This window comes from Pipistrellus hanaki, assembly GCF_964339955.1.
Source record: "Pipistrellus hanaki genome assembly, chromosome: 6".
Lineage (NCBI taxonomy): Eukaryota > Metazoa > Chordata > Mammalia > Chiroptera > Vespertilionidae > Pipistrellus > Pipistrellus hanaki.
Genome location: NC_140508.1, coordinates 5,024,465 through 5,051,368, shown reverse-complemented (window position 1 = coordinate 5,051,368; position 26,904 = coordinate 5,024,465). Strand labels below are relative to the sequence as shown.

The window sequence follows — 26,904 nt, the reverse complement described above, 5'->3', positions numbered from 1 at the left end:
GGTTTGCCTTATTTCTAACAATTTGGGGTCGTGTCGCGGATACCGTCTGTCGCCACAGGGAAAATGGACCCCTCTCCTAAGGAGGTGCGCCTCGCTGCCAAGTTGTGGTGGCCTTGGTGAGGAGGGACAGCCATTACCCCTGGGCCGACTACAAGCCTGGGATTGAGTCAGCCAGCCATGCAGGAGGGCCCAAGCAAGACCCTCGGCATTCTGTCACCAATAGTTGGCCTGACCTCTCAAGAAAGTGGCCTAGGGAGGGGCTGGCCCAGAGGGCCAGAGACAGAATCGGCACCACTAACCTTGGATGATATATCTCTAAGGAAGAATGTAGCAGTTTAAGTCCAAGCCTGCTCCTATAATAATTTTCTTAATTAACTTAAAGGCTTTGGAGCATTGCTGGGTTAAATGGTAAACATCTAAATATTAAAAACAAAACACAAAAACTGAAACATTAACTGCTAGACAAGTTTATTTTGCCCGATCTTATTTTTTATTTCAGAAGGTCTCTTGTACTTGGTTGAAGGTATATTTTTTTGAAAGGAAAAGTGCATTCAAAGTATGTTCATAAATGTTAATCTAAGAATTCTGACTGTTTACATTTTGGTAATCAGTTGAAAAATTACGGTTTCTAAGAGTGAAGAATTCTAATACATTAAAAAAGAGAAAAGAAAAGGTCTGTACAAGTTGTAGAAATACTTAATGGGAGGACTGAGGCATGGTTATGCATTTTGAAGGAAAAAGAAGGTGGTTTCTAAAGGTGGTTATTTCTAGAAATTGTAAAAATGTTTTTGAAAGTTTTAAGAATGTCCGTGGAAATTATAAGAAGTTTATAAAAAATTAATGTTAAAAGGAAATTTGCTAAATGATACAGGTCAGTAAGCCAGGACAGAGCAGGGAAACAGATATTTAAACAGTTTGCAGCCATCTAGAAAACTCTGTCTTCCCTAAACAATGATAAATACAATGATTTGCATTTTGCCTCCCTAAACAGAGGGTAAATAGCTTATGCCAAAGTTCTCAGGAAGACTGAAGGGAGAAATCCAATAAGTGTGCTTGCTATCCACACCCAAGGACAAATGAAGTTAGAAAATAAGCCTTATTTTGGCCAGTTCTTTTCCAGTAAAACTAGAGGCCCAGTGCATGCAAATTCACGCACTTGGGAGGGGGGGCAGTCCCTCAGCCCGGCTTGCACCCCTCCTTTTGCAGTCCAGGACCCCTCGGGGGTGTCCACCTGCCAGCCTAGGCCTGATCCCCCAGGGAGTGGGCCTAAGCTGGCAGTCAGACCTTCCTCTGGCAGCCCAGGATCCCTCAGGGATGTCTGACAGTTGGACATCCCTAGCGCTCTTTAGTGCTCCCCTGCCCACCTGCTTGTCTCAGTGTTACCGTGGAGGCGAGAGAGGCTCCCACCACCACTGCTGGGCTTGCAACTGTCAGCCCAGCTTGTAGCTGCACTGACCACCAGGGGGCAGCTCCTGCGTTGAGCATCTGCCCCCTGGTGGTCAGTGCATGTCATAGCGACCAGTTGTTCCTGGTCTTCGGCCATTATGGCCAATTTGCATATTACCCTTTTATTATATAGGATAATTATATTAATCAGGTATTTAATAAGAAGACCTTCTTTAAATCATAGGATCTGAAGTTTGCTGGCCTATGTTCCTACCTAATATACTTTAATATATAATCTTTTGATTAAAGCAAGTTTGACAACCTTCCTAGGGTTTGAATTTTAAGAAAAGTTTTTTTACCTGGAGTTGGCTGTAGGTGGTTCCAATAGGCCCTGGAATGCCTCAAGATCTTCCTACACTGGAAACTAGGGACCAATTTCTTAAGAACTGTGTACTGGTCTCTCTTCTACTTTAGTCTCTTTCAGGTTAGAAGGCCTCCTGACCCAAGGCCATCTGGAGTTTCCAGTTCATTGCCATCGAACAGAAGACTATGTTCTAATCAAGACATGGAAGGAAGGCAAGATGGAACCCTCCTGGGCAGGCCCTTACCTGTCTTACCACAGAGGCTGCTGTTCGGACTGCAGAGCGAGGTTGGACCCATCACACACGGGTTAAGGGCAGACACACTCAACTTGAACAGCCACACCAGGACATGTCTCCTTGACGGTGATGCTAAGAACTGTGAGCTGCCTTAATGACCATCATGTACTGGGCTCTTTGCTTATGGCAGTGGTCGGCAAACCGCAGCTAGAGAGCCACATGTGGCTCTTTGGCCCCTTGAGTGTTCTAACGCCACTTCTTCAAAATAGACTCTCCCAGGCCGAAAACCATCTTCTGTGCATGGGCCACGAAGTTTCAGTCGCACTGTACGTGCTCGCCCACATGTGGTATTTTGTGGAAGAGCCACACACAAGGGGCCAAAAGCTGAATGTGGCTCTCGAGCCGTGGATTGCTGACCACTGGCTTAAGGAATCTGGCAAATTGCAGGGGCTTACAATGTGGGCTGGGGAAATGTGTACGACCCGGATCATGCTCACCCAGTGAAGTTATCGGTTATAGATAACTTGAATGACTTGGATATTTCAGCCTTTAGGTCAAAAGAGTGGCTAGGACTAGATTTAGGAGTAGATGTCACAGGACAAGATCCCTAGGCCGCTGCCACCACCATGCAAAGAGAAGTAGGATATAAGGGAATGAACCAATTAGCATATGCCTGGGTGGAATGGATTACATTTCTGTACGCGCCCTGAATAAAAGGGACTCCACGCTTGTGCAGCAGGAAGGCTAGAGGCCCAAGCGGTCCCATTCCCATTCAGATGGACCGCAGACAGTCCCGGGATGGGATGTGTGCTTGCCTTGTACCAGGAGGGAACTGCCTGGGGAAATGCTTCCTGTAAGACTCTCGCCCTGTTGTTCCATCCAACAGAGGTAAAGAGCTAGGACCCCCATCCCCAAATGACACGGCCCCATCCTTGGACATAAACTATGCCTCCTGCTTCCCAAGGTTGGGGCACAGTGCTCGGAGTTTGAGAAATGTATCCGGATGCGTAAATGGCCGAGTATCCCCAGAAGTCCATCGTGCTGCCCTGTCGTACCCTGTGCTGGTGTCTGGTGTGCATGGGGACCCTGATTTGGGCCTTGCCCAGCGAATGGAGTGGACCGTGCACTCTGATACAATTGGCTCTCCTTTCCCCTTTGGCACATCGTAAACCTTCTTCAATGGACAGACAGATTAGGAAGAGGAGAGAGAGTCTGGGGTCCTTTTGATCCCATACACACAGATCCCATTGGGGTTCCAGGAGGGGTGCCAAGGAGTCTAAGGCTAGAACTCAGATCGCCCAGAGTTTGAGTGTGTCCAGTGTTGGTGGCACTGTGAACAAGAATGTGGTGGATTAGTTATATTCACTAGAACCAGCAAAGGCTTGTTAACGAGGCTCAGACGCAGCTAAAGGGACAGTGAGCTGCCTGATGCCAGCAGCAGGTGTCCTGGGAGCACAGGTTGGTCGTGGATACGGTCTGGCAGAAGGAGGAGGAACATGTGTAACGTTGGGGCCAGTGCTGCACATTCATCCCTGACAACACAGCACTCGGACCGTCACTGAGCCTAAGGCTCTGGCAGCTTCAGTGATGCGTGAGCTGGAGCCTGGGACCCAGGCCCCTTCTCCGATTCACTGGAGCCACGGTTGGAAAGTGGAAGGAGCGATGGTGTCCACCTCACCCCTTCGATCAGAGGCTACAGTGATGGGGTGTCACCTCACCCCACATGTGGGCATCTTACCCAAAGGCTAATTGGAACCGCGGCGACCAAACAGCAAAGTAGTCTCCTCCTGGACACTGCAGAGCAGGAGAGTCAAGGGTGTCAGCCGAGATTGAAGAAAAGAGTTTAAGTAAAGAAAAGGGGGGAATTGTGAGAAGAAACAAGTCATCTTTTCTGTCAAAGAACAGTTTAGACAGCCGCCATTTTGGACTGTGTGACTTGGCAGCCACCATGTTGGCCACAGGGCTTATAGCTCCCTGGGGGCCGCCATCTTGAAATGGCAAAGGCCCACCCCTCCCTTTGAATTAGCCAATCTCGGAAGACTGTGCATCTGAGCTCCAATCATGAGTGAGGGACAGGTCACGTGTGTCTGGATTATTAATCCTGAGCAGACCACCTGCTAGGTGTGCAGGTGCCTCCAGACCACATGGCACCCTCCTGCAGGAGTAAAGATATTCGCCTGCTGCCTGGCTCCCGAGTGTGTTTTGTGTTCTCCCAGGACCCCTGAATTTAGGGGCTTGCTTATTTCTAACGTTAGCAGAGCAGGATTTGGGTGAGAGCAGGAAGCCCAGCCAGGATGCAGGAAACACATGCAGCCAGGCAAGAAGCCTGAGAGTGAGGCCTGTCCTCTCACAGACCTCTCAGGCCCTCGGCATCTCTATCCCGCAAACTACATGGCCCCAAGATAGTGCTCTGCTTCTGCCTGAGTGCTCGGCAGCATTGCTGGTCCTAATGAGTCTGAGGGAGGACTTGACCCTCCACAGCTGCCCCTCGGGACACAGGACACTCGCTCCCCACCCCAGACCCTGGGCCCTGGGTTGAGGAGGACATCTAACTAGTTCATCCGGCCAGAGACCCGGATCCGGCAGGCAGGACCAGAGCCCAGACCGCGGCCCTGGAAGCCGGTCCTGCCAGGATCTGGTGGAGGAACCGGAGGGCTGCAGGCGCCTGGGAGGGGTCCCCACGGGCCCGCTGGGGACACGCCAGCACTGTCCCTGCATTCCGTGGTGGCTTCTGCAGGGATGAAGGCCAGCTGCTCTTTGGGGTGTTATGGTGTTTGCAGCTTTCTGTCCAGGGAAACAGTGCTGATTTTTTGCTGGCTTCTGAGCTCAGAACCAGAGCCAGATTGGGGGGGACCATGGCTCTTTTCTGGAGGGACCCTGGGCACTGTCCTCCCTCCTCCATCATATGGGACACGGGGCCAGCAGAGGTGGCCATGCTGGCTGGGCCCTTCTGCGAGCCCCGTCCTCCTGGTGGGGCTGCAGGAGAGCAAATGGGCAGCCCAGGAATGTGCTCCCGTCCCTGCCTGGCCGCTTAGCTCAAAACATGGTGTGGAGACCCCGCCAGCCGCTGGGCCCTCGAGTGGGCTTGTTCCAGGAAAGCAGGGTCCTGATCTCACACAGACCGGCCCACAGTGCCAAGCAGCCTTTTCTTTGAGGCTGAAGGATCGTGTTGACAGTGATGGTTATTAACATACGGCAACAAGAACCACTTACTACTTAGGGAGCCCCTGTGTGCAGCAGGGACGGTGCCCCCCTCACCGATGAGAAGCGGAGTACATAAAGCCCCACCCGAGCCCCACCTCCGCACGCAGCCCCGAGGTCCTGGCTGGGGTTCAGGAGCCCAACCCAGGAAGTGGCCGTCCATGCCTGAGGGAAGTGAGCCGCCTGGCGGGACAGCCGTGCCAGGGGCCAGGATGCTGGACTCTAAGCTTCACTCCAGGACCCAGGATGAGGCAAATGGGGGTCCTGGGGGCCGTGGCCCTGCGGGGACCCTGGCTCCCCTGAGAGAGTGCTGGTGTAGAGGCGGCCCGGCAGGACGTAGGCTGGCAGCGGCAGCCGGGCAGAGTGTACGGGCAGAGCAGGTGAAGCGAAGATCAGGTTTAATTAACATTTAACAGGAGTCAGATCCTGCAAGACCCCTGTGTCTCCTCGGCTTCTGCTGATTGTTCCTGATTGAGGTCCCTTGCTGCGTGGGTGTGGCCAGTTCTCAGCCCCGCCCACCCCAGGGTGTGGAGAAACCAGGGTTGGAGCTTGCCTGTCACCCACCCCAAGGTTTACATGCCACAGGCCACCCAATCCCAAGAATTGAGATGCCAGATGATGGCCACAGGACCCAGAGCGTTCGCTGTTCCGATGGAAGATGCGGGATGGAAAGGAAGGGTGTGCTCTGTGTGAGTCCACCAGCTGACGGTCCAGAACAGCAGCCGAGCCCCTGGCAGCGGACATGAGGCTGCATGCTGGGGGGATGGCGGAGGTGCCGCTGTGTCTGCATGGGCGCACACACTGTGACAACCGACCCAGGCCTGTGGATGTCGCCATCAGACCTCAGGACCATGAACACCACCCCGTCAGACTCGGAGCAGAGGCCAGAGGCCCCCGGAGTCGGTGGGACTGCTGGCTCTGGCTCCGCTGGAGTAGCAGCCAACTGACTTGGACGTAGAAGATGGAATCAGCCGATTGGAGCCAGGGGGCAGGCAAGGGCTCTGGTCTGGCTCCCCATCCAGCCTGCAGCCCTGAGTCGTGGGATCACCTGTGAGTCCTGGCTGGCTGCAAACTCCTTCCTGGCACATTGATACAAAAACCCCATTGTGAATGGGGAAACTGAGGCTTGGACCAAAACTGGGAGCAGGTAGGGTATCTCAGGTCGCCTGCCAAAACCCGACTCCCTGGGGATCTCCCTTCGGCATCTCCTGGGTGCTCTGCACCCAGCCCACTGGGGAGCTGAGACCAGCCAGCAGGCGGGCTGAGCCCGAGCTCTCAGTCACCATGGAGCCTTGTGCCCGGAAGCCAGCCTTGACTCACATCAGAGACAACTGGCTTGGCTACTTTCTGCCCTGTCTCCATGGTGACCACAGCAGTCCTGAGGCTATTTCCTAGGGGAGCCACACCCTGACCCATGGGCCAGGCTGGCACCAGGACAAGACTGTGTCCCTGGAAATGGTGTCCTGGCACCTGGGCACCTGCCCTGGATTGTCTGAAGCCCTGAGCAGATGGAGCCTGAGCATCATGGGCTGCCCATCACCATCACAAAAGGCAGCGCAGTGGAAGGAAGAGGGCCAGGTGTGGGCGAGGCCAGGATGTGGTCCTGGGGTGCCGTTATTCTCTCATGGCCACTAGGAAGCTCCTCCCCATGTCTCAGCTCCCCAGGATGCTGGCCCTGGGCGTGTCCTCTCATTGCCAAAAGGGAAGCCATGCATCCCTCACCAGGGGTCAGGGGCCTGGCTAAGCCCTCTGTGTGGCTATCTGCTCCATGACCACCAGGTGGCGCTGTGCTACCTTGGCAGAGGCCACAGAGCTACCACCCAGGAACGCCCTTGCCCACTTGGTCCAGTGGGGTCCGAGCCTGGGACTCCCCGATGCTGGGATGTGGGATCTTGGGACTCTGATTTGAGAAGGAGGAATGTGGGGATGACAGGGTGCAGGGCGTGGCAGCAGGACGAGGGGATGTTCATGGGCCGTGGGGCGGCTCATGGGCCGGGGGACGGGGGCTCTGTCCTATGAGATGCCTTCAGGGCAAGTTGGCTGACCCACCAGAAGAAGGGGTCTCCTCTCTGCCCCCCACTTTCCTGCCCCTCTTCCCCACCCTCTCTGACCTGCTCATTGAGAGCACAGCTTCTGGGGTCCTTTCCCAGCTGCCCCCTTACAGGCTGTGTGGCTTTGGCAGGTGACTTAGTCTCTCTGAGCCTCATCATCATCCCCATAACTGGATCCTGACTCCTGTGGGTTGGTGGGGATCAGAGACCAACCTGACCAGTGCTGGCGAGAAAGCTGACAGCGTGGCTGTGCTGTAGCCACTATTGCTGCTGTTGTCGCCCTCATACCTCATCCTCTCTGCCCTCCATGGCCCCGGGAGAGGGCAGCTCTGAGAAGGTGACCTGAGACCTGGGAACGAGCCCTTGGTGACCCTCCTCTCTGCCCGTCCCAGCCCCCGAAACTGCCACCCTGCTAGGCCAGCACCTGAGGGGTGGGTGCCTGTCCCCACTATGACAGCACCCCTGTTGGTGGCTCAAAAAGACATCTTGGGAATGCAGTGCTGCTTGACAAGGACCTGAGGGTCCTGAGGGAGGTGGTGGTTGGTAAGGAGGGAGCAGAGGCCGGTCCCAAGACCTCCGTGTGGCACAGAGGGCGGCTCCATGTGCCAGCAGAGTGAGCCCCGAGGGTTCCATGGGTCAGGAGCCTCCGGGTGTGGCTGTGACTCCTCAGCCCCACCCTTGGATGCCCCCACAGGCACGTGGTTTGCTTCTGCAACTTGCCGGCTCTAGACCCAGAGGGACGTCCAGGACATTCTGGGAGTGAGAGAATGCATACATGCCCGCCAGGGGGCTCAGCCACAGGGCCAGCCTGGTGCGGGCTGGTCACAGCCACCAGCTGTGCCTGACGGGGAGGAGGCACGGGGCAGTTTGTCCGTACACCCTCCTGCAGAGGCCTGCCCTGTCTCTGCCGAGGCCCTGCCTGGCAGCCGGCAGGTGCTCTGCACACGGCCACACGCGTGTTCCTGGAGCCACACACGTGCTTCCGGAGCCACACGCATGCTCCTGGAGCAGTGAGACAGCCCCTCGCCAGGGCCCGAGCACCACGGTCAGCTCTTCTGCATTCAGACAGAGGCCCTGCCGCTCTGTGGGAACCTCTCCAGTGCTGCCCCTCACTCCACAGGGGCTGTTGCGGTGCCAGACTGGAACACAGGCCTCCCCCAGCAGGCAGCCCTGGTGGAGAGCCCAGAGGTGTCACCCCGCGCCAGCCTCCCCTGCCCAGGGCCTCTGGCCCCCGCCCCTCCCCACCCGCCCGCTGTCGTCTCCTCCTACCCGCAGAGCAAGGACAGGAGAAGTGCCAAAGGCCAGCGAGGGGCCACCGGGCACTCACCGTGCTGGCGGTGAATTCCGGCGGGTTGTCGTTCACGTCCGTCACCGCGATGATGGCCGTGGCAGTGTTCGAGAGGCCGTAGTTGAGGTTTCCCTCCATGTCTGTGGCCTGCACAATGACTGTGTACTGCTGAACTTTCTAGAAAGAACGAGTTGGGGAAGAACAGGGCTTAGTTGGGTTTTAGTTTACAGGCTGCTTGTGCTCCTCACCAAAGGAGAATGCTCCCCGGGCGGAGCTGCCTGCGCCGGGCCTCAGGCCAGCACGAGGCACCCTGGCCGCATGGCTGTCCCCAAGCTCAGAGCAAGGCCGGGAGGAGGGACGCTCTCCGTGGGAAAGCGAGCAGCGAGAGCCAGGCCGCACCCCATCTCGGTGGCTCTGGCTGTTGCAAGTACAGATGATAATTGGTGCCAAGACTGAGGGGCAGGAGCACGGCACTGCACTGGGTTTGCAAAGCCAGGGACGGCAGTTTGCAGAGAGCGACACTCCAGACATGTGTCGGGAAGGACCTCGTGCCTGCAGCATTTTCAGGGCGCAGCTCAGCTGCAGGTCAGAAGTTCAAACAAGAGACAAGCCCTCTCCGCTCTTTGCAGATCGCAGATACAAGCACACTGTCTGAACAGAGTCCGAACGAGCGCTGAGCATCCAGGTGCATGAGGAGTGAGCTTTAACAGGCGGCAAAACTCGACGGGAAGCGTGAATTCCAGCAGGCTCCGTGGCCTCGCCCGCCTGGCCCTCGCCGAGGCCACGGTGCAGGCACCCCAAGCCGGCAGAAGTAGCCTTTTCCACGCCCCCGTTCTGAGCCAGTGTCACAAGAGCTTCTGATGCGACAGGTGAGGATGAGCGTGGTGGCAGCTCTCTGTGGGGACCACCCCACTCTCACTGGCGCCATTAGGGGAGGAGGGATTCGGGAGCCCACGGCAGAAAGGGACCTTGTGAAATGTCTGCCAAGTGATAAACTCTCTCAAGCCCTGCTCCTCTGAGAGGCTAAGGAAACAGGCTGGCGCCCGCCATCCTATTCAGGAAAGTGGGCTCAGGTTCCAGAAACTGGCTCCATAAGAACTAATTATAAAGAGCAGGTGCTCTCCAGACTATCTCTTTCCATCCATGCATCCCTCCTCTCCTCTATCCATCCATCCACTTACCTTTTTACTCATCAATCCATCAACCCACCCATCTACCCACCATCCACCCAGCCACTTATCTTTCCACTCACCCATCCATCCACCATCCACCCACCCACCCACCCATCCACCCATCCACCCACCCACCATCCACCCACCCACCCACCCACCCATCCACCCATCCACCCATCCACCCACCCACCCATCCACCCATCCACTTATCTTTCCACTCACCCATCCATCCACCATCCACCCACCCATCCACCCACCCATCCACCCATCCACTTATCTTTCTACTCACCCATCCATCCACCATCCACCCATCCATTCACCCACCCACCCACTCACCCATCCACCCATCCACCCACCCATCCACCCACCCACCCATCCATCCACCCATCCATCCACCCATTCACCCATCCATCCATTATCTATCCTTCCTTCCTTCCATCATTCTGTCCCTTCATCTCTCTGTCCCTTTCTCCCTCCTTCCCAGAAGCTATGACACATGCCTGGATGAGCCCAACCAAGGCCTGAGTTTTCCAGATGAGCCCAGTCCAAATGGACAATCTGTGGAACCGAGAGCTGAGGAAATAGGAGCCCATGGCCGTTGTTGGTTGCTGAGTCTTGAGATGTCTTTATGCAGCAGTGCTCACTGGCTCACACCCATGTCCCTCCCGCAGCCCCAGGCTGTGTGCCTGGTTGCTGACCGCCTCTCCGGCCTCCTCTGAACCAGGCCCCCACCCCTCCCGGACAGCCTACCTCGGCTCCTTACGCAAACCCGCCTGCCTTCGCACGCGCTCTGCCCTCTGGGGAGCGCCTATCCTCCCCTAGGTGATGCCAACTGTTCTTTCAGATCTTTGCTCAAACCCCGTTCTCAGGAATTCTCCTGCGGCTCCCAGCCAGGCCCAGCAGGGCACGGGCGCAGTTCAGACTTCACAGTGTCATGCCGTCATTTGGTTGTTGTCTGTGACCCTCACCAAACCGAGCTCCACGTCCCCCGGGTCAGATGTGGCACCTATCACCCGGTAGGTGCCCGTGAACGTGCCCTGAATGTCCCATGACTGTGATGAGACAGAGATACTGAGGAGTGGCCGGCCAGCCCACCACCTCTGTGTCTGGGCACTTGTGGGCAGTGGGGAGGCACCGAGGGGCTTTGAGATGAGTCACAGGATCCCATGTGTGTTCAATGGGCCAACGGCTGCTGATTTGTAGAAATAAAGTTTTATTGGTGCATGGCCATGCCCATTCATTTAGGCATCATCTGTGGCTGTTTGTGCAATGAAAACAGCTGAGCTGAGTGGCTGAGACAGAGGTCACATAGCCTGCAAAGCCAGGGATGCGTGCTGGGCCGGGGTGCTAACTGGTCCCCATCCCCCTCACCACCAAGGAGGCAGGGGCCAGGGAGCCGGTCCTCAGCACGAAGCCAGGCTCCTCCAAGGCTCACCACAGTGTGGGCACGGGGGAGGGGCTGCGGCCAAGACGCAGGAACCAGGCCCATCAGCCCCAGCGCCATGGCAGCCAGACGAGCCCGCCCTCGCTGGCCTCCGTGCTGCAGTCTGACATGGGGCAGGGCCGCGTGCCCGGCTGACTCCACTGGTGGTCACAGCAGCCCCCGAAGCGGTGAGCAGGGCACCTCGTGTGACCCCTCATTGCCATCGGGAGCTGATGCAGCCACTGCTCTCTGGTCTTGGCTATGGCGCCCACGTTGCCAACACAGCTGTGAGGTCTGATCAAACAATTGAGTCCATACTCCTCCCCGGGAACTGACCTTTAGCCACTTCACAACAGACATTCCCTTTTGCTGAGACAAACTCATCAGTCAACAGAGCAGCACACCGCGGCTTAGAGCCTGCTGACCACTGGCTTAGACCACATTCCACTTGCTAAGACTATTCGCTCTCCCCTCAGGACCTTGCCAGGACCCAGACCCGCCCAGAGGATTCTCTGCCCAGAAAAAGCCGCCTGGAGTCCTTCAAAGCCTCTGACTCCCCATCTCCCAGGCGTCTCCGGACACGGACACACACCTGTGCTGGCGCCATCTTGGGGCTCAGCCCACTGGTCTCCAGATGACCGAACCTCTCACTGCTCTGTTCTTCCTTCGGCGGACCCAATCATAGCCAAGACGCCACTGGACATCTGGCTTCCGTGTGCAGCATGGACAGCAGGCTGGAGTGCCGCTGTCTGTACAGGGCACACTCAGCCAAGGTCCCTGCTCCTGGCCTCTGAGCCTCAGGGTCCCAGCAGAAGGAGAGCGCTCCTTTTCCCGTCCAGCAGAGGGCGCTGCTTGCCTTGTCAGGGCCGTGCCTCAGCCAGGACTCTGCAGGGACAGGCTGGGAACAGGGACTGGCTAGTGGGGAGGCTGGCAGACAGAGTCCGAACCCCAGTCCCACATGCCCTTGGTGAGGGGCCCCGAGTCCTGCCCAGGAGCCGCCCCTCATCTGTATCTAACCCACAGCCCCAACGACCCCACGGATGGGGCCTCAGTTACTCCAGCCCCTCCCCAAGGAAATGTGCAGAAGGAAATCAGATTCTCCGACAAAGCCACAGGCAGCCTCACTTTGAAGCCGTTCAATTTCTCACCTGCGTTTCTCTCGTTCGTTACAAATCTGAGTCTCTCCCTCCCAGGACGGGCTGGGAGACTCAGCCGCAGGATGTGGCAGCTTCGGAGCAGGAGGCAGCTGCCCTTTCGCACCAGATGCCACCTCGGAGGGCTGCCTGTCACTATCAGCAAGGCTGCAAGGTCCTGCCGGGCGAGGCGTGGCCCCTGACCACTGCCCGGCTCTGCCTCCTCACCGCTTGGTGGGAGGGAGGAAGCCCTCAAACCTCACCCTGCCTTGCCCTCAGGACCAGCTGCTGCTAGAAGGGCCAGAGGGGAAAACAAGGGCAGAGGCCGGCAGCAAAGGAGGGATTAGCCCAGAGGAGAGGGGAAGAAGTCACAACCTCCCCATAGACCATCCAGGCCACTGCCCGGAGACACTGCAGAGAAACACGTCTCGGGGGGCGCATGCAGCCACGTGTATCTTGGTGGGTATGCCTGTGAGTGCAGCCGACTGCCACTGGAGGGCGCGCAGGTCTGGCTTTTGACAGTCGGGTGGGGGTCTTTCCTAGCCTGAGTGGGGCAGCTAGCAATGCAGCAGCAGGGGAAATGCAGGCAGCCCCACCCCCTGCAGAACGCGGTGCCTCAGCTCCTCCTGAGAGGGCGGGCGGGGGGAGGGGGAGTGGGCAGACACAGGCTCCTCCGAGTGGCTCTTGGTTTGAAAGTGCTTTTCAGACTCAGTGGTGATCATTGTTCTCTTCCACCAAACCCTTCAGGAGCGGTGCTCACAGGCGAGACCCGGGCCATGCCAGGGAAGGTGGGCGTCCTGGCCTCTCTGGACACAGCCACCTCTGCCATACTCATCCCAGCTCCATTCAGGTTGGGGGTTTGAAACCTGTATTAAAAAGTCCTGCAGGCCTTGGCCTCAGCGTCTCAGACTCATGTGCTGGTCATCCTTCCCCTGCAGCCGCGTGAGTGAGCTGGGGGCGAGGGCGGAGCCTGCGGGGCGAGGGCGGGAGCAGCTCCGGCTTATTTGCCACCAGCCCACCCCTCAGCGCAGGGTCTGGCAGGACCAGAGGCATCCAGGGGCCAGGCGTGTGTGCCCCTGCCCTGCGCCGGCCTCGGAGGTCCCGCTGCAGAGCCTCTCCATCCTCACAGGGAGCGAGGGCCGGTCAGCCAGGCCGGCGCAGGGCCGCGCAGGGCTCGCCTCGGGGGCGGCTGAGGTCTGAGGGCTGGCCGCCACAGGAGAACCTTCCAGACCCCAGCCCAGAGCTCTTTGTGGCCTCACTTCCCTCCGTCCCTCGGGAGCCGGGGCCTGGGATTCTGGGATTCTGGCTTCCGGCTGAGCCCTGGCTTGTGCTTCCTCCTGTCAGGGCTCCGGGAGGGTCTCGGGCGCATGGCACTGTGAGCTCGGGGGCGGGCAGCGCAGAGCCGGCAGGGGGTCCCCTCACCCCAGAGACCCAGCGGCGGTGACACCACTGCACCGCCTCAGCGCCCCAGCCCAGCGAGCATCCTGCCTCACACCTCTGGGAAACATGGCTTACACGCACATGGACACGCACAAAGGCAATGCACCACGCGTGTACACATGTGTATACAAACACACAGGTGCACACCTGCATCATCAGCTCTGCCCCCGGAGGGGTCGTGTGCAGGCTGGCTGCTGCACTCACTCTGTCCTTGGACGCGGCCTCGGCTCTTCACTCAGACCCTGGGTGAGACGCGGGAAGCGGCCTGGAAAGCGTCTCACCCAGAGCTGTTCACGCAGCAGCGACCGCAGGAGCAATAACAACGCCATCCCGGCCCCGACCCTGATCACGTGTCTGCCCGCGCCCCTCGCACACAGCCCCGGACCGCCCACCCGTCCCCCTCCCGCTGCCCCGGGGCCGGCTCTGGGACCCGCGTGTCCACCACAGGACGGAGCAGCGGCAGGCCGCGGCAGGGGCTGCGGAGTCACCCACTCGGGACGGACAGCGGCCGGCGGGGAGGCTGAGGAGCGAGCACCGGCTGTGCGTGTGCGGGGAGCCGGCCCGCGCGCCTGCTGTCCGGCGCCCGCGGAGGCTCCTCTCGGCTCTGCTTCTCTGGGTTCCTGCGTCCACGTGCTGCTGCGGGACCAGAGGGAACCTTAGCAGGTGAAGGTGGGAGGCAGCGGCGCTCTGACTGGGACTCCCTCGCTGCGTGGCTCAGCGTCCTCGTGTGGCCAGGAGCGTGGCCCCGAGGCCTCCCCGGAGGCCTGCACGCCAGGGAGGGACAGGCCCTGCGCCCTGTGCTGCACCAGCCGGTGTGCCCACGTCCCACGCCAGGAGCCACCTGTGGCCAGACCCTGCAGACGGCAGGAAGCCATGCTTTGCTGTTTTCTCTTTCTCCCTCTCCTCTATTGTGGGCCACAAGCAAGACCTCAGGGATGAATATGCAAACAAGCTTGTTGGTGGCAAATTTGTCTTAATTGTGACTTTCCTCTCTGAGACTGCTAAACCATACTTGGGTCTGAGAGCTGAGAGCGGCCTGTAAAAACGCGTCACATCTCGGCCTCGGAGAAACGCTGGGCTACCAAACGCACACACACACCGCGGTCGCCATGGGCACACACACACTGCGGCCACCACGCATACCGTGGCCACCATACACACACACACACACACACACACACACACACACACACACACACGCGGCGGCCGCCACACATGCACACACACACCGCGGCTGCCACGCGCCCACACACACTGGGGCCGCCACGCACACACACACTGCGGCCGCCACGCATGCACATACACACCGCGGCTGCCATACGCACATACGCCGCAGCCGCTACGCGGCCGGGACCCGGAGCCAGGACGCGGCCCGGGATGTGGGACTCCGTGCTCCTCACACAGCGGGGCCATCAGACCAAGGCGACCTCAGCGTGAGTGCAACCCGCCTGCCACACCCCAATGAGCCCTCGTTGGCGAGCCGGGCGGTAGAGGCTCCCAGAGGGCTGCCCCTGCAGACACTGGCTGGGTGTGCTAGCCAGCCGCTCCCCACGTTCAGTCACGCGGGAGTGTCGATTCACTCGCTCTGCTACAGACGGGGCAGGTAGTGTGCTGGCTCTGCCCGTCCCGGAGCCTCCCTCTGCCAGCAGGGAGCCCTGCCACGCGCCCTGTCCCACCCGGCGTGCAGCGGGCAGCACAGCCAGGGGGCTGCGGGCGCCGTGACGGCCCAGGTGCCAGCGGGCCTTGGGCAGGCCCGGGCAGCGTGCTCAGGGTCATTTTCCGGGAGGGCTCCCCTGTCCCACCAGAGCTGCCGGCAAACAGCTCCCGGCAAACAGCTCCCGGCGAGAGTGGTCTCCTGTCTTGGTGACAGCTGGGCTGGCGCGGCACCAGGCCTACCCTCAGACCTGGTGTCTGGGGGGGCCCTGCTGCCACGTCCCTGCCTGTCCTGTCTCCCTGCTCAGTGGAGCCGGCTCTCGGGGCCCTTGCTGCCTGTCAGCACCCGTCTAGTTTCACCCCCAGGTGTCACCCGGTGCGTGGAGGGGCGGCGCAGGAGCATGCAGGCTTCTCAGAGAGGCGCCTTGGCGGGTGGCCAACACACTTCCCTGTCCCCCCTCCCCGCCCCGGGCACAGTCGGCCGGCTGCCTCAGGTGGGGAGTGTTGTCAGACAGAGCAGTAAAAGCAGGGACCAGCCACACTGGCACGCGACATGCTCACACGGAACATGGTGGTTTGCCGAAGCTCGGCTCTGATGGATGCCTGAGTGGAGTTGGGGCGGGCACGGCCACTCCAGCTGGCGCAGAGCCTCCCGGGTGCCCCTGGGAAGGTGGGGGATGGGCAGGCCGGGGGGGTGGGAGGGCGGGCACCTGCTGAGTGGCACAGTGCCAAGGTCCCTCCTCCACCTGGGAACGCGGCTGCCAGGCTCTCCTCCGGCCGATGCATGGTTCACCCACGACAGGGCACGCCCCGGCCCCTGTGGAGCCGCCCAGGGCTGTGGGTGCCCTGCCCACATCGGCCCGGCACCCATTGCTACAGGAAGCTGGAGATGCTGGCTCACCAGGGTGGAGCCCCGTCACTGCCCCCAGTGCTCTCCCCAAGGGGGTGAAGCCCCGGCCAGGCGACAGCCTGGAGAACACTGTTGCCGGCCAGTCTGTCCGGTCCCCCTCCCACCAACACTGTCTGCTCATCCACAGATCAATGAGAACCAGCCACAGCCCCTCATCGCCTCCTGCTGAGGCACCGGCCGCATGACCTTTCCTGGGCTGCTGGCTACCGGGCGGTTCCCAGGACAGGGGTGAGGGGCAGTTGCCATGCCCAACCTGGCACTTACTGATTTGGAAGCACGGTGGTGATACCGTGGTAAGACAAGATCTGGCAGGTTTGCTGAGTCTGAGGCCTAGGCTCACGGCACATGGGGTCCCCACTGCCGTCCAAGCCACACATGCCAGCAGGACACGCCTCCCGGCCCTGTCCCCGGCCTCCAGGACACGCCTCCCGGCCCTGTCCCCAGCCTCCAGGACACGCCTCCCGGCCCCGTCCCCGGCCTCCAGGACACGCCTCCCGGCCCTGTCCCCGGCACCCAGGACACGCCTCCCGGCCCTGTCCCCGGCCTCCAGGACACGCCTCCCGGCCCCGTCCCCGGCCTCCAGGACACGCCTCCCGGCCCTGTCCCTGGCACCCAGGACACGCTTCCCCGTGCTCTGGGACTGTGTCCCACCGGAGAGGTCACGCTGGAGCTCCGATGTCCTCTGTGGACCAGTGGTTCCGGGGACACAACCAGCTGAGTCAGCCTCTCCCCAGGCCACGACGCCACTCACCTCTCGGTCCAGGCCGGCGGCCACGGTCACGATGTCCCCCGTCTCACTATTGATGGTGAACATGTTCTGGGACGGGCTCTGTGGGGTCTGGGTCAGGATCCGGTACCGCACCAGCCCGTTAGCCGTGGTGCTGTCGTCAGCGTCATTGGCCGTGACGGTCATCACGTAGGTGCCTGGAACAGAGAGAGCCGCTCAGAGGGAAAGGTCTGCAAAGGGCCGCTGCCACACATGCTCACTCAGGAAGACATCACTGGTCGATCACAGAACCTCGGAGCCTGGGGTAAGGCTCCGCTCCCCACCCCTGGGCTGGCCGTCATCAGAGGGCGCTTCCCGGGGGGAAGCACTGAAGGGTCTCTCCCAGCTCGGTCCTCTGAGGCCAGCCGCTCGGTCTGCCTCCTTCAGCAGTGGGAGCACCGGGTCTGAGAGGAGCAAGAGGAGCATGGGGCAGCTGTGGGGCCCAGCCGGTGCTCTCCAAGGCGCTGGGACCACGGCACTGCCCAGTGTTTGCCGAGCCTCGACAGCGCCCACGCAGAGTGCGGTGTGCGCGGAACGCGAGGGCTCTCCGTGACACACGGCCTGGCCCAGCCGGGCACACGGACACACGGCCTGGCCCAGCCCCACATGGACGGTGTGTGACGAGCGCTTGAGGAGCCACAGGGGACAGACTGAGGGCAGCCCTAGAGGGAGGCGTGGGGACTCAGAGTCAGAGGGGTGAATTGGGGGCATGTGTGGGGGGAGTGACTGGCTTTGTTTCAGAGGTGAACAGACCATTCCCTCCCTCAGCAAGTGCCTCAGTTTCCCCATCCACGAACTAGTGATGAGGTCTGCAGGGCACACTAGCATGTCCTCTGTCTGTCCATCTTTTGGCCTCGGGAGGCCCATGGGTCAGTAATCCCTCCCTCAGGGCGGCAGCCAGTGACCCAGGTGGAGGTGTTTGCAGAGGTTTCTGGGAAACCAAAAGGCCTGTGGGCATGGGGGCCAGAGCCCTTCCCACTCTTTTTGTCCCCACACATGCATGTATATATCACTGATTGGCTGCCTCCTGCATGCCCACTATTGGGGATCAAGCCCACAACTGGGGCACATGCCCTGACTGGGAATTGAACAGTGACCTCTTGGTTCATAGGTTGATATTCAACCATTGAGCCACACTGGCTGGGCACACAGGCATATATTTTTATTGAAATACCAGAGGCCCAATGCATGAAATTCACGAAAGGGGCTTGGCCCTCACAGCGGCGATGGTTGTCCTCGGTCTTTGCAGCTGTGGCGACAGCCCCGGCTTTATCCAGAAGGTCGTTCAGCTGTCCGGTCTAATTAGCATAGTATGCTATTGTTATTATGGACTAGAGGCCCAGTGCACAAAATTCGTGCATGAGGGGAGTCCTTCAGCCCAGCCTGCACCCTCTTCAATCTGGGACCCTGCAGACATCCCTCTCACAATCTGGAACTGCTGGCTCCCAACCGCTCGCCTGCCTGCCAGCCTGCTCAGCCCCTAATCACTCCCTGACAGCCTGGTCAATGCCTAACTACTTCCCCTGCTGGCTCAATTGCCTCTAACTGCCCTCCCCTGCTGGCCTGATCACCCCAACTGCCCTCCCCTGCCAGCCCAGTAATCCCCAACTGCCCTCCCCTGCTGGCCTGGTCACCTCCAACTGCCCTCCCCTGCAGGCCTGATGGCCCCCAACTGCCCTCCCCTGAAGGCCTGGTCACCCCCAACTGCCCTCCACTACAGGCCTGGTTGCCCTCAACTACTCTCCTCTGCTGGTCATGTTGTGGTGGCCATCTTTGACCACATGGGGTGGCCACCTCGCTCAAGGGCATGAGGGTCAATTTGCATATTACCTCTTTATTATATAGGATAAGTCACATATAATAAAACTCACCCTTTAAAAATACACAAGTCAGGGGTTTGTTTATTCACAGTTGTGCAACTGTCTAGAATCTAATTCTGGGGCATTGCCATCACCCGAAGGAAATCTACATCCCTGAGCAGCCAGCTCCCTCTTGCTCCCTGGCCTCTGGCAACCACTGACCTACTTTCTGTCTCTATGGATTTGCCTCTTCTGGACACTTCCTACAGACAAACCCGTACTCTGTGGCCTGTGTGTCTGGCTTTCTTAACCAAGCTGTCTTTTCAAGGTTCGTGCCTTTTCATGGCAGAGTAACATTCCATTGTTTGGGGTTACTTGCCCCAGTTGCCGCCTGGGTACTTGCTGGGGGTGGACAGCAGGCTCTGTGCTCAGACCATCACAGAGAGAATGACCGACACCCCGTACCCTTCTGCTCACATGCTGGGGAGGGAGGGAGGGAGGAGAGCGGCATCACTGCCGACTAGGACAAGGGCTTTGTGGGAACAAAGAAGGCGGGCGTGCAGATGGAGCGAGGCGAGAAGGGGAACTCGAGAGGAACTGGAAGGCCTCTCTGAGAGAGGTGGGTGGGGGAGGGGAAGAGGCCGTGGGGCAGGGAGGAGCTCTGCCTGTTGTGGGCAGAGGAGGATGTACCTGATGGGGCTGAAGATGGTGGGGCCCATGGTGAGGACTCTGGACTTTATTCTAAGATCAGAGGGAAGCCAGGATTGTGCTTTCATCAGGGGAGTGAGTGATCAAGTTTGTGTTTTTAAGACATATACTGAAAGCAGACTTTTAGAAGTCAGAAGTATTGGTGGTTGGAAGGTGGACAGTAAGAAGGTTAATTCATTCATTGGATTTTGTATAGGATTGGTTGTAGTTAGACCAAAATGTTGCACCCACTAGGATATTCATTCATTCATTCATTCCTTCCTTAACACATCATATTTAATTGTCTTCTAGGGGAAAAAAAGAATGTCTATGTTTTGAGAACAGAACTCTAGAAAAAAGTTCTCCAAGTACTTCTCCCACTTAGTTCATGCCATGAATATATTCTCAAAGAATTGTGTGTAAAGCCAGTTTTAATGAATTTAATTATCAGCAGAATTTCCCCAGAGGGAAATTAAGTATCTTAAAAAAAAATCTAGGAAGTTCTATTTTTAGCAAATGGTGGGCTATGTTTTTATACCAGTCTTTTCCCCAAGGAAAATCAGAAAAGCTAGGTAAAATCCTATATAATAAATGCCTAATATGCTAAGTGTTCGGTCATCTGTTTAACCAATCAAAGTGTAATATGTTAATGATATCCTAAGGCTGCTTAACCATTTGCTATGATGTGCACTGACCACCAGGGGCAGACACTCCAACTGGTAGGTTAGCTTGCTGCTGGGATCTGGTCATTTGGGACTGAGTGACATAGGCTGGACATGCCCTGGAGCCCTCGCATGGTCCCTCTCCACTGGACAACCTCCTGCATTCCTCCCCAGCCCCGATCATACACCGGTGGGGTCCCTCAGCCTGGCCTGAACCCTCTGGCAATCCAAGACCCTTCAGGGGATGTTGGAGAGCTGGTTTTGGCCTTATCCTGCAGGCCAGGTCAAGGGATCCCACTGGTGCACGAATCTGTGCACTGGGCCTCTAGTGTAAAATAAAAACACCTGCTTAAAGGCATTAAAGAACCACCAAGTAATGCAGATAAAAGATAAATACCTGGGACCATCTTTTTTAGAAGACATTTGCTGATTCTGAAGTTGGCTGCTGGGAAGAGCTACATCGAACGTTCAATGGGAACAGGAATAAATGGCCTGAGCTTAGGGTTGCCCGGAAGGAAAGTCCCCAAAGAACTCTCTAGTCCAAGGCCGGACCCTGAAGGGCAGCACCCTAGGAATGAGGGTGACCTGGGAATAAATAGGCTCTAACAGAGGTAACTCAGGGTAAGAGATTATTCATGTCCCCTGCTGGGAACCAAAGTAAATTTCCATGGAGGGAGATGACATCCTACAGAGCTCAAATGATCTCTGCAATTCTTCCTGCGCAAGAGGCAGCACCTGACGGATGAGGTGTTCAAGCACACAAACCAACTGAAACAGAGAGGAAAACAGGCCATGGCCAGCCCTGGAGAGGCAGGGACAGAGCAGGTAAGAGCAGACTGAAAACAAACACATCTCAGCTCAATGTGTTCAAGGAATTAAAAGGATGAGATGGAATTCCTTTTTCAGAGAACTAGAAACTATAAAAAAAAAACAGAAAATTTATATTTGAAAGAGTATGGAAATCAGACTGAGTAGATGTAAAAGCAGATTAAATATAAGTAAAGAGATAGTCAATGAGTTGGGAGATGCACCAAAGCATAAGAAACTCAGCGTAAGAAACTTGAGACATGAATGGGTCCACTGTATGTATAATTGGAGTCCCAGAAGGACCAAAGAGAAAGAATGGAACAGGAACAATATTTGAGGAGATGAAAGCTGAAACATTCCCCAACCAAAAGGAGCTGTCAAGCTGCAGATGGAAGAAGCACTAAAAAATTCTAAGTGGGATAAATATGAAGAAACCCACAACAAGTCCTGTCAGTCAGACTGCTAAAACCAAAGATAAAAAAGTCTTCAACATAGAAATCTACACCTAAAACCTATGTGACCTCTTAACCAATGCCATCCCAATAAATATAATTAAAAAAGATAAACTTAAAAGCAGCTGGAGAATTTTTCAAATGGCATAAAACTTTTAATGGGACCAAAACTAACTTCTCAGTAGAAATGATGGGTGCCAGAAAACAATGGGATGAAAGAAAATAATGGAAAACCCAGAATTCTTTATTTTAAGCTTTCTAAAATTAAAAGTGAGATAAAGGCTTGTTTAGACGGTCACAAAGAGGGCATTCGCCATCTGGAGGTCCAGATGACTGGCTGGTAACAAGACCCTCCCTCAGTTCCAGGCTCATCACAAAATAGTCTTAGATCTGGGCCTCTGCCTTGTTGGCTAAGCTCAGAAATATGATTTTTTGAAAACCAAATGGCATACTTTTGATAATTCTCTTCTGATTGCAAAATAAAACACACTCACAGTAACCAGTGTGTGTTCACTGGATATCTCAGTCACTGGTGGCCCTGGCCCTGGACACACCTCGGGTCTGCGTCCCAGCGACCGAGCCCGAACTTCACACCTTACACCCATGGCTTTTGCTTTTTACAATCCACTTTGTAAGCAATCAAAGAGATATAGGGAAGAAACTTTGCACAAACCAGATGAGCAAATATAATCCTATATAATAAAGAGGTAATACGCAAATTGACCCTCACACCATCACAGATGGTGGTGCACACAGTGGAGGCTGGGTTCCTGTAACAAACCGTAATGAGCGATCAGCAGGGATCTGAGGCTGCCTGGTGCCAGGCTGGGGCAGGGACCTGAGGCTGTGCCCCCTGCCCGGTGGGTTTGATGGGGTGGGGCTGGCCGGGTCTGGGCCTCTTGTGATTTTCAGGTGCATGCGGCTAGGTGGGGACTTGATTCTGGGTCCTGTGGTGCACCCCAGGCCCTGACAGGAGGAAGATTTTCATATACAGTTTACTAATTTTATTTCATCTCTGACACTTCTATTATAGAGAAAGGACAAATAGCAATATTAAATATTTCCTCTAATTAATTCCCTTTTCATGTGCATGAATCTCATGCACCGGGCCACTAGTTTTAAAATAAGGATGAGACTTACTTGTGGGGACCTGCCCCCACAGCCTCAGGTCCTGGAGGCAGTTTGGCCATCGGTGTCCAAACGCTCTTCCCATGTGCCCACTCGCAAACCCACGTCTAGGAATCTGCCCCAAGGAGCAGGCCACGGATGTGGGGCAGAGACTGCTGTGCCCAGGAGCCCATGGGGATGGCAAAAGTGTGCCCTCGACACTGTTTACTGAACACCTACTATGCGCCCGCTTTAAATCCTGCAGGACAGGGCTGGTGTGACCTTTCCTGGCGGCTGCACCCGTCCTCGCGGGCCATCTCCGCTGCGTCAGTGTGCAATCTCCTCTTCTCACAAGAGCACGGCCACTGGCTCAGGCCCGCCCCGCCAGTCTCATTTTAACTGGGTCCATCTGCAAAGACCTTATTTCCGAAAAAGGTCCCATCTGAGGTCCCATCTGAGGTTCCTCATGGACGTGGTTTTGGGGGATTGGCTGAGGCTGAGGCGGGCTCATGCTGGCAAACCAAGCCTTGTGGCAGGCAGACCTGCCCACCAGTGACCTCTCTGTGGCCTCAGAGACTTTGGAGCAGGGCTCGGTGCTCCATCCGGTCAGATTGTGGCTCCGTCACTCTCAGGACCGGCTTCACCTGTCCCCGCGCCTCTCAGAGCCAGGGGCTCCCCCTCTGGGGGCCAGGGGTCCCTCCTGGGTCCCGGGGCGAGCCGAAGAGCCCCCTGTGAGCTGGGCACAGGGGATGAGCTGGGTGGCTGGGTCTGGGTCCTGGCACCAACGTCCCCTCCTGGCCCCTGCCTTCTTCAGCTGGGGGTCTGAGTCCACACAGCGTCGAGCCCCAGCTCCCTGATGCCACAGGCCTCGGGAACAGTGCCAGCCCCCCGAGACAATCTGTGGGGGCCCCGCACCTGCCCTCTGCAGAGGGAGCGGTCGCCTGCAGCAAGTGCCCTCCGGGGACCAGGCCGCCGCCGCCTGGGCTGGGGAGGTGGGAAGTGCCCCTCCCCGGAGCCCTCAGCCTCTGCCCCCGAGAAGGAGAGGGGGGCTGTTCTCAGCAGATGAGACGGGACAGGAGTGGAGTGTTCTGCCCTGCAGGGCTCTGGCTCCCAACTTCACTTTATCAGTCATGCGGCGGCCGGAGGCGGCGGGCCGGCCTCCGAGGGGCTCCTGTAGGTACTGCCAGGCGCCTTAAAGGATTAATTTCACAAGCTTCAAATTGCAGTTTAATTTGAAAACTAATTCAGCCCCATAATTGGCTCTCTGCTCAAATCACTGAGGCTAAAGATTTAAATTCTTAATATTCAGATGCCTTCTGAGCGCGCGCCATCTGTGCACTGGGCCGTGTGCTCACCTCAGGGGCCTCCGCCGGCCCAGGAATAAATTAATAAATAAATGGCGCACTAATAGAATAATCTGTGTAAGCGCAGAACCCGCGTTATATGGATGAAGGTTTCTTGGACTTCATTTGCCGCTCGTAGGTTTCTCTGCTATTTAATATTTCAAAGTGACATTAATTAAAAAATTTAAGCACAGACCTTCACACCGTTGTAAGGGGTGAGAGAAGCAGGAGTCCCCCTGAGAGCCCTTTTAGAACAGTAATACGAAGGCATCTTTGCTCGGGCAGCTCTGGGCTGGGCTGGGCTGGGGGGGCCACTGGGGGAAGGCCGGAGCGTGCGCGGTGCGGCGGTGTGTGTGGGTGTTGTTGGTGGAGGGTTGAGGTCTGCCCTGGGCGCTGGGAGCTCATTTCCTGGAAAGCTGGCTGCGGGGCGTGTGGCAGGGAGGGTGACCCAGGCGTTCGCAGGAGGAGCGCGGGCCATGCCGATGCTGCAGGCCTGGCAGAGGCCCCCCCTCCACCCGGGAGTGGGCGCTCCCGGTAACTCCCAGACGCCCTGCCTCGCGGGCTGACGTGAGCACCGCCAGGTCCCACTCGCCAGCGTGGCCTTGGTGCTGCGCTAAAGTAAGAGGCCTTCGCAGGGGGAGGCCACAGCATTTCTTGAGATCAATAAGAACAGCTACTCTGAAGTCACTGATTCAGGGAAAGCCCGAGTAGCTCCCACGGAGACAAGGCGGTGTATTGTATTACAAGAAAGGGAGGGACAGTTCCATCGACGGCAGGAAGGCGTTGCTATTGGTGCAGATCTAGGAACCTTGTGTCACTGGGAGTCACATATGTGTTTTATTGTTAATTTGCAGACAGCTGTTTGGGATACAATGTTGCCCAGGCCGGGCCCAGAGGTGACTTTACCGTTTTAGCATCCAGAGGTTTGAGGCCACAGAAGGGGAGACAGTCAAACAGACAATTCCATCCGCCCCGGCTCCATGCCCGAGGCTCCCCCCTCGGCTTCCCGGCTCCTCACCAACGTGTTCCCTTTTCGGGGTCGCTGGGAGGGCCTGGCTCTCTGCTTACAGAGAGAGCGGCGGCGGAGGCCAGAGGGAGGCGCTCCCTCCTCACCCCAGACCACCATGCACATCAGTCCCTGGAAGGCCTTCCGCACCCTGGAGCCCGTCTGATCCTGCTACACCAAAGAGGCTTCTGTAGCATTGAGGGGGCGTAGGGTGGGAAGCTCATGTCCCCAGATGAGCTACCCACGCCCCAGAAGGCTCTTCGGAGCTGAGTTTCCCTGGTTTTCCGTGGGGCCCACCCTGGAGCCCTCGCCAGCCTGGCACCAGGATGCCCCTTCCTGGCGGTTCCTCTCTATGGCCACAGGCGGTAAGACTGGCCGTGGCATTGACGCTGACAGGGGAGCAACGGGGGACTGTTTCCAGGGCCTGGGAGTCTCCTGCCCCAGAGGGCCAGGTGGGACTCTGTTCGGAGTCAGCCCTGCCTGGACCAGCGTGAGTGAGGACACGAAGGTGGGTCCGAGGCAGCTCTGGATGTCAGACACACTGCGTCCAGCACAGTCCTGGAGGGCACAGGGGTGAGTGGGGAAGGGGCGCCTCAGGATCTGTGGACGGTGGTGGCCCCTCCATCCTGGGCTCGGGCTTCTCCGGCTCGGGAAGCAGACACGTGGGGTCTGCCTCTCTCATCCTCGCAATAAAGCCAGAGCAGCACCGGGAAGACTTCTCCATCAGTTCGTTTTACATAAGACCAGGAGGTTTGATTTGTGACAGAAAACCCAGGCCCCTCATGGGAGGTCCCGGGCCCCAGCACACCTGCTCACAGGTGAGCAAGGAGCCTGCAGCCCTCTCACCCCGGCTGCTGGGAGAGGCGGCTGCTGGCCGCTGTGTGCTTCCTCTGCCTGCTCGCAGCTCCTCTGCCTGCCCTGCCCTCAGGGACTAGCCCCATTATTTCTGCCACATCCAGTTCCCTTCCTGACAGCAGCCGGCCCTCGCCTCGGGGTTCTGAGAGGATCCAGGGAAAACACAGGCCGCCCTGTCGAAGCAGCAGCCCCAGCGGAGTGTGACAGCTGCCTCCGGGGGGCGGAGTGATGACACCTGTTTGTCCTCCCGCCAATGGGGTGGAGCGGGGGCCGCTGGGAGGCGGCCCGGCCAGAGCCCTCCTGGCCCAGCGTTCAGATGAACAGGAACACGGATCACTACGGTTCTGCTCAGAGGGTCGGAGGGCCAGCTCCCGGGTGAAATGGTTCAGTGTGTCTGAGCTCCACACGCACCAGCCGCCTGTATCTCAGTGGCTGCTCCGGGCAGCCCCCCGGGCCTCCCTGGTGGCCCTTGGCTGACCCCGTCTGACCCTCATAATCGGAGACCGCAGTGCGGGCCGTGCTTCCCAAACGCGGGCACCGAAGACACCACCTGGGCCACTTGACTGACCAGCCCAGGCCCTCCCTCCGCACCCTGCCTGCGTGACCTGCCCCCCACACAGCGCCCGCCGCCCTGGGCCGAGCTCCAGAGCCGGCGTGGGATCTGACCCCACAGCGGGTCTGGGCTGTGCATTGTCCCTCTGGAACCCGGAGTCTCCTCTGTGCCGGGGGCGGGCCCACGCCTCGGTCGTTACGGACCCAGAGCCCCCGGTCGCAGGCTGAGCCAGAGCGGCACATGACCGTGTGTCCTCACTGATGCTCGGTCGGATCTGAGGACGAGGGGCTCCTGGTTCCGCACCAAGGGGACCGAGGCCTCAGCACGGCTCACCCCTCTGGGGGGGAGGTCCGGCCTCCCACGGCTCCCTGTGGTGCCTGGGATAAAGCCCCCATGTGGTCCCGGAGTCTGCGAATGGCAGGCCTTCTGCCTGACCTAACCGGGCCCGGCCCTGAGCATGTGCCTGCGCCTTCCCCAGCCTCCCTCCACACCCTATCCATCCAGCCCTGCACCGGTCCCAGCCTTGCCCTCTCCTCACACGCCGGCTATGGCCCACATGTCGGCTTCAAGGAGGGGTCCTCCCTGCCCACAGGGTCCCGTCTGAGCCTCTC

The 26,904-nt window shown here is 58.1% G+C and overlaps 1 protein-coding gene across 2 annotated transcripts in view; it reads right to left on the bottom strand.

The window, feature by feature from the left end:
- Window positions 1-26,904, bottom strand: part of CDH4 (cadherin 4) — a 323,280-nt gene that overhangs the window by 17,310 nt on the left and 279,066 nt on the right. For both annotated transcript variants that reach the window (XM_084888990.1, XM_084888991.1), the window contains 2 exons: window positions 17,008-17,180; window positions 8,565-8,702 (listed from right to left, as the gene is read on the bottom strand). In XM_084888990.1, coding sequence (XP_084745116.1) covers window positions 8,565-8,702; window positions 17,008-17,180 — 311 coding nt within the window. The remainder of the gene's footprint in view (window positions 1-8,564; window positions 8,703-17,007; window positions 17,181-26,904) is intronic.